The sequence below is a fragment of the Puccinia triticina genome, chromosome 3A (genome assembly GCF_026914185.1).
Source record: "Puccinia triticina chromosome 3A, complete sequence".
Lineage (NCBI taxonomy): Eukaryota > Fungi > Basidiomycota > Pucciniomycetes > Pucciniales > Pucciniaceae > Puccinia > Puccinia triticina.
Genome location: NC_070560.1, coordinates 7,049,105 through 7,060,572, shown reverse-complemented (window position 1 = coordinate 7,060,572; position 11,468 = coordinate 7,049,105). Strand labels below are relative to the sequence as shown.

Below are 11,468 nucleotides of genomic sequence, written 5' to 3'. Positions count from 1 at the left end.
ATAGTGGGATGAGATCACTCCCCAGCCATTTGGCTGGTAGCTGTCCCCCTTGTAAGCTGACTTTAGGTGCAAGTCCCTCCCTTCGGGAGGCAGGCCCTTCGCCCCCCCCCCAAGCGTAGGCGTGAGGGAGGGACTTGTGTTAAGTTTGGAAGCAACCCGCAGAAGTCAGCAGGTGATCGCGGGTTTCACTCCCCCCGGCAGTGTTCCCAGGGTCGTTCTGCGGGCCCGTTAGCGCGCAAGAAAGGAACCCGGGCGGCCAAAGTTCACCCCCAAACGCCCAGTTGCGGCTCCGTTAGAGATGCTCTTAGGAAAGAACCTAGCTTGACACAAGTCCTCCCTGGTGGAAGGCTCGCTACTTGTGCACAAAGTCAAAAATTTGGCTGTGAAAGAAATCATGAATGGCTGGAGGAAAAATACTTAGCATCACCCAGCCTCCCCCTCAGCTCCTGCGGACCTGTCCCAGAGCCAACATATACTTCAGAACCTCAGCTTTCAAAATGGTGCTGGTCTCATCTCCTCAATCCCAACTGTTTTCCTTGTACTAATCTTTTAAAAATACAAAAACACAAAGAAATGTAAACCAAGGAATTACAACCATCATGCCTTGTGGATATTGGATTCACAAGCCTGCAGATATGTGCAGATCCTACACCTGTAGCCACTCAATTGTTGCAGATAGGATATTCAATTGTGCATATTATCAGAAAATCCAAATTTGGATCTTCAGAGCAATGGAATATCCTTCAGGATTCCTTTGACCTTCAAAACAGGTTCCTTCAATCAGTTTTGGAGTTTATGCCTCAAAAACTTGAGCAAGGGTACACATCAGTACTGCTGAGACTGATAGAACTGTCTACTCAGATTTCTCTGTTCATGTGTTGTTGATTTTGAAATTCTGTTTTTGTGTTTTTAGGGTTGAAAATCCTTCCCTTGTCTTCCAGCTTTCAGACATTATGCATAAGCCTCTCCTACGGAGAGCCCTCCGGGCGGGGTCCCCCGGACCCTCCGTTTGAGAGGCTTGGTTAAGCTAGGGAAAGAACAGAGTTTTTTGGTGTGACAAGTTTTTCAGATTTGGCAGAGAAAATCTAAATTCTGCAATAACTTTTCATCTATACCAGCTATGCTGGCATGGAAAAGAATATGAGAAAGGCCTTGGTCTTGCCTTTCTCCTCATCCGTGTTGGGGATAAACCTTCACCACCTTCCCCAAAAAATTGGCATTCAAAGACCAACATTTTGCCAGTTTCATGGCCACGCAGGGCTGCAAAAAGCATGCCTCCGCGTGGGAAAAGGCTGAAACCCCCATTTCCTTGTTTTGTTCTCTGACAATTAGTTGCTCAAAAAATACAAAAAACATATGAGAGTGGAACTGAGCTTCTTGGCTACACAATACATATTTTAAGAAGAATTTTGGACAATCTTTGGCAAATATACAGCTAAACAAAGCAGGTGTGCTTGTGCGTACCTGTCATGCCAAAAAACTCCGTTCTTCCCAAGTCCCTCCTTCAGAGGTGGGCTTCACACCCAGGAGGGACTTAGTTAAGTTTGGACCTTGACCACTCACAAGCTTAACTAAGCCACTTTTGGTGAGCGGGTCTGGGCGGCAGCCCAGGCAATTTTTGGAATTAATACATCAATTCCTGAAAAGCTTGCAGTTGTGTAGGCTTAAATTTTGGACTGCTATTTTCAGCCTCAAAGCCTGTATAGCCCCTGCATACAGCCCCTGCATACAGTAATGTGATTAGAAGAAAATCATGACTTTCTTTGTTTTTAACCATTGGAATCCTGGTGCAATTTTACACTGATCGGACCCTTCGCCGCATGCCCATCCCCTGCCCTGTGGCCAGCGCGGCACCCTCACCGAGCCAAACAGCCGCCCGAAGGGGTTTTGACTGCCTGCACAGTGAAGCTGTACAGCCCTGTGGCTGAAATAAAAAAATTCTTTTTCTGGCCTTGAGCCCGCAAGCTTTTTGAGAATGACTGTATTTCATATTTTTTGATGAGTCAAAAAATTCTCAATTTTTTTGGAGGGGGCAAGGAAGACCCCCTCTTTTGATTTATCAAAAAAATAAAAAAAAATTGAGGAAAACCTCTCTGCTTCTTTTGGGGGAGATTGCTGTGCGCAAAGTTTTTTTAGTCTTGCACGTACAGCAGGCTCAACATTGGGGGACGGTTGATTCTGTGCGAGTAGAGTTTTTTGCTGCTGCACAAAGTAGGTCCGTATGTAATACGAAATTTCTTCACCAAAATATTTTTCTGATTTTCTGATTTATGCATGCATAAAATTATGCAACCAACTTTGAACACCATAGATAAAGTGTTGATTTCAAAAGTTCACATCCTTATCAAAATTAAATTTTCTCATTATCATCCCTCATGCCTGTTGCAATTGCAAGGGCAGGAGGGGGGCAAAAAAAAAACGCTGAACACGCAAATGAGGAAAAGGACCGCCTCGGGTCAATTGCAATTGCAAAGTGACAGAGGGGTGTTAAAGTCTGGTCGCCCAACCTGTGCAAATGCAACAGGGGAGTGAAAGTGGCTGGCCCCTTGGGCCTATCACAAATGCAATGGCGGAGGGGGATTGGACGAGGTCTGCTCAAACTGTGCAAATGCGAAAGGGGAGCTTGAGCTGTTGATGGGAAAGGATTGGCACAGGCGCCCAATATATGTATGTTTGTCAAGGTCGCCACCGCTTGTCCTTACCCACTGGCTCAAGAAAATCGTTTTGGGAAGTAAACTCTTTTGGGGTGAGTACATTTGCTTTGGACTCTGTATTATCCCCTCAAGCTTCAGGTTTCATGCCAACATAACAGTTCATTCGTACACACCTGGAACACCGACAAAAGCTCATAGCGCCGGACCAAACTCCAAGGATGAGTACAATGGCCCATGGCGCCTATCACAAATGCAATGGCGAGGGGGATCAAACGAGGTCTGCTCATATTGTGCAATTGCAACAGGGAAGCTCGAGCCGTCGACGGAGAAAGATTAGCCAAGGCGCTCAATATATCTTTGTGAAGGTTGCCGCCGCTTGTCCCTAACCATCACTGCAAGAAAAATCTAGAAACTGCTTGCAATTGAGATGCAAGAGCTCAAGGCAAGCTGTGCCTCATGCAAGAATCAAGCACTGGTTGATTCCATGGACATTGTATAATTTATGCAAGAGTGAGTCTGAGGTACAAAAAACTGAGTACATGCAGGCTCCAAAATGCTGAGTTGATACCTGTGCACATTCCCCTTTCGTGTCAAAATTCCTTTCATAATGTGTAAATACCCCTTTATGTGCACATACCCCTTTATGTGCACATACCCCTTTCATGTGTGTGTATCCCTTTCATGTGTGTGTATCCCTTTCATGTGCATGTATCCCTTTCACAATGTGTACATTCCCCTTTCATCATGCATTCATGACCCTTTGATGTTTACATGTCCCCTTTGAGTTTTTTACATCCCTTTCAATACCCCTTTCATCATTCAGGTGATGTTCACATATCCCTTTCATGTGCAAAGACCCCTTACTGCACATAACCCTTTCATGCATACATACCCCTTTGATCATTTGTGTCTTTTATGTGTCAATACACCTTATCACATTCCCCTTTCATGCGTACATATTCCTTTCATATGTAGATATCCCTTTTGACAGCTCTGTTTATGAAGCTTAAGGCAAAAAACCCGTCAAAATAAGGGTTTTTGGGCCCTAGCACTATAACTGTGCTGATGTAAACACTGGTAATATAAATTACCAAGCTTGTTACATGGCAAATATGGCCACTACAAGGGTTTAAACACTCTATAACAGAGGAAGGATTAATTATGTAATTAATAATATGTAATTATTAACTACAGGGAATTAATTTGGCGTAAAAGTAGGTGGTAAGCGCTTAAACTGATTGGCTGCTTGACAGAGGCGGAGGTCTTACGGCAACTACTTATAAGGATAAAGCTTTAGATATGCTAATAAGGGATTTTTGATGATTTAAAGGGTTTAATTCAGTGGATTTTGCATGCAAAGGGTGGTTTAAAAGGAAAAGGGGCTACATTAGTAGCAGGGGAGAATATTCACGGCAAACTTACAGTTTCTGGGCGGTGAATGGTCTGGGGGATCTTTTCCTGAGGGCCAAATAGGCCTCTATTTATAGAGGGGACTTCAGTGGGCGCAACCACTAAGTCCTTTTCTCCCTATGGGAGTATCCTGAGGTGTAGCCGTGAACAGGGCTTGGCTGTGGGCAAATTATTTGTATTACAATAGACTAATTTCCCTGACTCTGTCACATGACATGTTTATAACCAATTGTCATGTGAAAGAGCTTCAGTAGAAGTCTACATAATACTTTCACGGGGTATTTTCACACGATTAATATTACTCTTTAATGTACAACAGTTTATTTTTATGTACTTTGTTTATTTTACTAATTTTTGGTATGTAATACTATTTTTGGGCGCTTTCTGGGGCCAATTCTTATTTATACAATTAGTACATGAAGGAATAGGAATAAGGGGTTACTTTGAGTGGGAGACCCCCCTTAGTTTATGATGAGGAATCTGATTCTGCAATAAGAATTCACTAATTATTATTATTTACTAAGTTATTGCAGTCTTTTGGATACTTGATGTATCTCTAAGGCTGACACCTTTCATGTGTACATACCCCTGTTATGCTATTCTGGCTGGATTCAATGGCAGATGGAGTGTTTGCTCAAAGCAAATAAAAGGTTGCTCAGGGGTATTCTCATTTTCAAGGTTGAAAATTTGCCTCAGCCTACTGCATGTTCAGCGTTGAGATGCTGAACAAGGTACACACTCAAGGTGCACCAGCATGGAATTTGGGTGCTTGACTCCAGCTTGAGCTGAGGCTTGATTCAAGCTTGCTGCATCTCAACTGCAAACAGTTTCTAGAGTTTTTCTTGCAGTGAATTCTCCTGAGAAAATTGTTTTGGGAAGTAACTCTTTTGGTGTTAGTATGTTCCTTTTGGCCTCTGTATTACCCCTCAAGTTTCAGGTTCCCTTCCAAGATATCTACAGGTAGGGTTTTCCAAATTAAGATATTTGTGCACCAATTGTTTGCTGAAACTCACAACTGACTGACATAACTTCTGGTTGCTTCATCTGTTGTGAAGGGCCCTCCCCTGTCAAGCAACACTGCCCAGGCCGCCGCCAACCCTTTGCTTCCTCTCCTCACTCACTTCCGGCCCCCACCGGGGCCGACCTCGTTGTTGGTTGGTCTTCCTGGGCTCATTTTTTTCCCTCGCCGGGCTGGTATTGTACCGTTTGCAGCTTTGAGGTTGACAGCAGGGCACTTGTAATCGACTCAATACAGATCATCAACGTGTCACATGAGCCTTTGCAACAAATCTCCTGCCATTTTTTGGTTTTTTTCTGAATTAATAAAGGCAGGGCTTTTTGCAGTTCTTTTCCCACTGTCAGCATTTCTCCCACCCTTCAATCAAAAATTTGAGCCCTTGGTGTTTTTGCTGAAATACCTCCATTTGGTAGATGAATATGTTCCAATTTACTCACTTCATTGGCAACTGGCACTGCTACTGAAGCTCTATTGCCTGCTAGGAAGTCTGCTGCGCACACCAGCTCTGCTCATTGCAAGAAGCCCTCTAAAGAAGGTCATGCTTTTGTTGCCAATTTCTACAATTTTGGGTCTTCAATATATGATAATGTTAAAGATTGTGTCTTTCTCCCACTTTTGCAGTGTAGATGACATTCTATTATGTATCATTGCCTCCTTTCTCCTTTTTTTGTATGGTGGAGACCAGCCTGTTAACCACATTGATTTGAATCAAAAGAGATTGTTGAAAAACTCACCCAATCAGAAAATTATGTTTATGAATTTGTTTTTCATATCATCCATTCATCAGATCATCCATTTTACAAGAATTTTTTTTTAATTCATATTCTCCTGAATTTCAGCTATGTGTATCATCATTATCAATCATTGTCCTCACAGCATTTATAAATGGAAATAAATTTCAATTATAAGCAGTGAAGCATGTCTCAACAAATTATGATTGCCTGTAGTAGTATTAAAGCAAAGTGTTTTTGTGTTTGTGATGCTTGGTGATGTTCCTGGGATCTTGGAGGTGTCTCCCGATGTGTTTTCTCAATGTAATCTGTGTTGGCCATGTCCAGTAATGAGTCATCAAAAACCCTCAAGATTGTGGATTTTCCGTTTCTTTCTCTTCTATTTTCCTCTCATGATCACTTGGTTGCCTAATGGACCCCATCCTTTCTTGTATTGAACAAGAAAATTATACCTTTTTAATCAATGTGTCAAAATTTCTACCATTATATTCCTCATGGTTTCATTATTCTTCATGTGGAAGAATGCCAAAAACTGGCAGTTTCACAATGGATGATTGTGCATTTTTCTCATTTTCCATTTCTTGCAAGGAGAATTATTTTGATTTTATAAATTACTGAGACTAGGCCCCTCCAAGTGCAGCGGCAACACTGGGTCGCTACGCTAACCATAGCGGTTAGCGTAGCGTAGCGCAGCGCGAATGCGCTATTTTTTAGCGTAGCGTTAGCGCAATTGCACGCATATGCGCTAACGCTGCGCGCACGCGGTGCGCACGCGGTGCGCAGCTATTTTAGCTGATAGCGTAGCGTTAGCGCAGATGCGCGCAATTGCGCTAACTCTACGCATGCAGGGCGCAAAAGAGCGCGCGCTACGCTGCGCTACAGCGCCTTTAGCGGGAAAAAAGGGCTTTTTTTCCGCTAAAAGCGGTGTAGCGCAGCGCAGCGTAGCGTAGCGACTGTAGCGGCGCGCTAACGCTAACAAAGAATTGGCGCGCTGTTAGCGCCGCTGAAAATTAGCGCAGCGTAGCAGCGCTAACAGCGCGCTAACGCTATGCAAAATAGATGGGCGCTTTTTGCCGCTACGCTAACGCATAGCGCTGAAATAGCGTAGCGTAGCGTAGCGTAGCGTAGCGTAGCGACCCAGTGTTGGCAGCGGCGTAGCCGCCTTGTACTCTAGCTACATCATATGATACACAAGGCAAAGGTGGTTCTCAAATATTGTCAGAGTTGAGGGGAGAGTTTCCTTGGTTCCTGCAATTTGGTAGGGCCAAGTTTGAAAATTTCACCACTTTAGATTTTTTTTTATTGAAGTATCCTTCCTCATAGGAGCTGCTTTTCAACACATGCCCTGCGTACTACAGGAAGACTTGGTTTTAGCTTCCAGTGGGCGCGGTGGTGTTAGTTAATTGAACTTGTTTAAAAAGATTTTGAGGAGTAAATATTTAAAGTGTGTACACAGTTGGTTCTTCTTTTGATCTTTGCAGTCTATTTTGCATTTCCTCGGTCAACCCATCAAGGTTTGCTTGTTCAGACTGTACCGCTTTTTTCACATCTTCAGGATCCACTCTTTGAAAGAAAGCAAACACGCTGTAATCAACCGGATCTAGAAAAGCCAAGTAAAATACTCCCAGTTCCAGATGCCCGGGCCCGTCTCCATGACGTAAATGCCACATCAAGTTCACCAGTCCTTCATGGACATCTTTAGGGAGTCTTCCAGAGCCATATTCACGTATCAACCTGAGTGAGTCCTTTGCTATTTCCACGGGGCATATGTTGTTGGCCCCTTTCTTTAACAAAGTCCATTTGGTCTCAAGCCAAACATTTTCTGATTTTGATATGAAATCGTTGATGTTGTTTGCGGCCTCCTCATTGATAAGATTTCTCATAAGTTTATTGTTTCCTAGACATTCTAGTCAACCAATATCATCAGATCTTTGCAGAAACTCCGTCACTTCTAAGCGTGATGAACATTTAGGAAGGGTCATTATAGGTCAGAACTGCTAAGTACCGCTTCTCAAAAAATTATACAAATCAGTACTTACCCTTTGTCATTGAGTACAGGAAATCGGCAAACACAGAACCAAAAAGTCTATTATCTTCAGCGCTGGACTGATCCAATAGGGAGTTCATTCTTTTGACTAAATGACTGAATACTTGAAGCCGTAGAGCCTCTTTTTTGGTAAGTTTCTCTTGCATTCTTTGCCAGATACAAGGTCCTTTTGAAGATACTTCTATGAGACTTGATAATAACTTAGCTTGCTCTTCCGAAAGAACTTCATGTTCTTTTAGAGACATCCCGCCATGTTTGATTTTTTTTAGCTCATGGCTATTCATTTCAAACTTTTTAATAATTGAATCAAGATTTTTCTCAAGCTTCCTTTCAGCTGATGAATCTGTATAGCAGTTGGGTATTACAATATTTGGTAATTCATGTCTGCCTGGGAGTGAAATTGTTTAATTAGCAATATGTTTGGATAGGGGAAGATAGGGTATTGGTTTACCTTGTGCATAGCGAATAATTTTGTCTGACGATGCAATATCATGTTGTTTCTGGAAATTTTAAATCAGACTAGAGGCCAAGGCGGCTGCGCCGCTGCATGTTCAGTCACACAAGCATATCAAAACACCGGTATGAAAAAGTAATCAATGGATATTTCAGTTTGAGCCTTTTCATGGCAAGATTTTTACATTATTATTCTTACTTTGAAATAAATCAATGAAACAGTTTACCAGTATGCACCGCTGTAACTTCCAGGGAAAAATATATACCACAAGCCAGCAAGAAAACATTGTATTTGTTAGCTCAAATGCAGACCTTTTTTGATCACATGATGTGGTAGCTTTATCTGCACCCTGAGAAGAGTATAAGCAATGGTGGGTGCACTGCAAAAAAAAACTGGATCAACTTTTTGCAGTTGAAATGTAGGATACTCAAGCCAAGCTGCCATTTTAGCTCCACCTGAATGCACATGTGCCTTTGTTGGCACAGTCACTGTGCATTGAATCTTGTTTGAGTCAAACTTTCAATAAGGCTGACGTAAGTTGTAACTGTCCGTAACACCAGAAGCTTCCTCAAAGTTACCACATGCCAACTGCTCACGGTGGACACAATTGTTTCTGCAGTGGTGGTTATTGCTATGGTAATCCTTAAAGTAACAAGAACATAATGTATTTGGCTGTCACCATTGTTGTTACTGGTAATGGTGGTCCAACACTGATATCACTGCACACCAAGAGGAGTCTGAGGAGAGCTTATCTTTCATTAAGTCATCATTCAGGGTTCTTAAAGTTGAAAACATACAAATGTGACATACTGCCATACACACCGTTTTTGCAGGGAAGCATTTGACAGTCCCCGCAAATAAGGTTGTATGTTTTCATGACATATGCCACTATGTCACAACTTTGAGAACCCCCATTATATCTGTGACTGGGTCATCATATGTACATTTAGGCTTCTCAAATTTGGGTGACATGCAATCTTTTCATCATTTACTCTGTAACTAAGAGTAAAATGTTCAGTATATATGTTTGTGTATTGTGATCTTCTCTTTTCCCTCAGCTACCCACAGGAAAAAATTTCATATACATTTCTCAACAGGGAAGTTGCACTCATAAGGCTCAAAATTTGTACATTTTTAAATCTGAGAACCCTAATTGTCATTCTTTAAGACAACAAGGAATAAAAGAGATGATTTGGCTTTTTATTGGTCCAATTTGCCCTTTTGTTTTCTTTGTTGGTGATAATTGGGTCAACAGTAGTTCAGGGTATGCTTATATTTAAAGATTAGCAGGGACGTATAGGGTTGACACCACGGAGCACTGAATAATGGCGGGCTTTACTGGTGCCAACGGCCTGCCAGACGGCCTTGGGCTGGGTGGGCGGCAGATGGTTGATTGCACAGGCATCAAAGACCTGGGCAGTTCACGCTAGATCCCGTGAGTTCGTGTCGGTGTTGCGTTCAGCCTCGATTGGCTCGGACTGAACGTTGACAGCATTCTGATCATCATTGGCTTGAGGGGGAGACGTCTCTGGGGCCTCGGTTTCAGGCTCTTTGATTTTGGCATCTTTGGCGCGAGAAGCCTCAACGACGCTAGTCTATCTTCATCAATGTTTGTCACTTGGAAGGGCATTGAATTGTCCTCATCCATCATCACATCGTCCGGCTTGGATGCCTTCATTGGTTCTTTCCCGTTGATCATCACTGCTTCCTCGAGTTTCTTCCTAGCAGTCGGATCTATGTTCTCCTTGCCCGGCTGAAGCATTCACCTTGGCTTGATTATTTCCAGCAGCAGTCTTGGGGCGATGACTCGACTCTTCATCTGATCCAAGTAGATCTCTCCATTTCTCCTGGAGAGCACACACTCTTCCTCTACTGTTGCATTGAGCTTCCAATGGAATCTTCCGTTCTTCGAGGACCCAAACTCGTTTCAGTACCTTGCTCAGCTTGCTTGACCGAAAAAGAAATCATGTTAAAAAAGAATGGAAGGCGCAAGGAAAAGAAAAATGGACTTACAGTCAGCCACTCAGTTTTCATCTCACACTGTTCAATGTTGGTGAATACAGCGTCAATCTTGGGCATCATCTGTGCAAGCAACAAACAAAGCGGATGATAATTAGCGGCCTTGCTTGCAGAAACAAGACAGCTGTTGCGGAAGGTTACCTCTGAGGGCAATCTGTCTGAGTTTCTCTTGTCTTGAGTATTCGTCTATTTACCTCGTAATGTTTGCCTCTGTTTGATTTCACAGCAACCCTCTAGGAAAAAGAAGGTAGATAAAGATGAGAAGTCGCTTCAGCATTAGTCTGATTGACCAAGTCTCCTCCTGGAGGAGACCGACAATAAATAAAGAGGAAATGACGGACGGGATCAAACTCAGCAAGATTCCGAGATTTGTTTGCAAGTCGTGCGCTAGGTGTAGCCCGAGTGCGGCTCAAGGTGCCTGAACGGAGAATATGCACAATTGGTAGATCCGGTATGGAACCTGGTGGTGGTGGTGGCCACTCGGCAATCATAGTCATGGTATGAAGCGTAGGTCTGCGCCAATCGTGAGGGGGAATAGTTTCATTTGGGCTAGGCTTTTCTACCTCAGAGCCAAGCTTTGTATGTAGATTTGACTGAGAGGTATTTGTTATGAGATGGGGTGGAGCAAGAGCTTGCTTTGGCTCAGGGAAATGGAAAGCTTGCAAGTGAGAAGAAATAGAGTGCAATCTTCACACCTCAGTAGACCTCTAGCTTGAGGACCTTGGCGCAAGGAGAGTTCTGGTTGCAAATGAGGCTGGTCAGGTGGTCAATTGTTGTGGCTTGGTGTATTTTGTTGTGAGAGCTGTTGCATGCAACAAAACGGGAGGCAACCGGTATGAGGGTCAGTTGGATATTTTTTTTAGTCCTTCTTGACTGGGCCGGGTGAGTTGTGAGATGTGTTGAGCTGAGGGTCTGTTCATTGTGATGACTGCTGGGAGGGAAGGATGGTTGGAGGTTCGGGTGTGTTAGCTTTGGGTTAGTGGCTGGTGAGCCCCTGGCAACTGACTGGCTACAGTTGGCAATGATTTGGTGTGGCACTTGCAACAACATAACAACCAAGGGCGGTGCGGCGTGGCATTTTCAACAAGGTAGCAACCGAGTATTGCGCATTGAGGCCTATTGAGGTGTAGACACG

At 43.3% G+C, this 11,468-nt stretch overlaps 1 protein-coding gene across 1 annotated transcript; it reads right to left on the bottom strand.

Annotated features, from left to right (window-relative positions):
- Nucleotides 1-9,735: 9,735 nt before the first annotated feature.
- Nucleotides 9,736-10,824, bottom strand: PtA15_3A770 (uncharacterized protein; the record flags this gene model as incomplete). Its single annotated transcript, XM_053167771.1, is given in 6 exon segments — nt 9,736-9,909; nt 9,933-10,067; nt 10,081-10,257; nt 10,328-10,396; nt 10,528-10,566; nt 10,675-10,824. 6 exon segments carry the CDS (start codon nt 10,822-10,824, stop codon nt 9,736-9,738), a joined length of 744 nt encoding a protein of 247 aa, XP_053018955.1.
- Between the last annotated feature and the right edge of the window lie 644 nt (nt 10,825-11,468).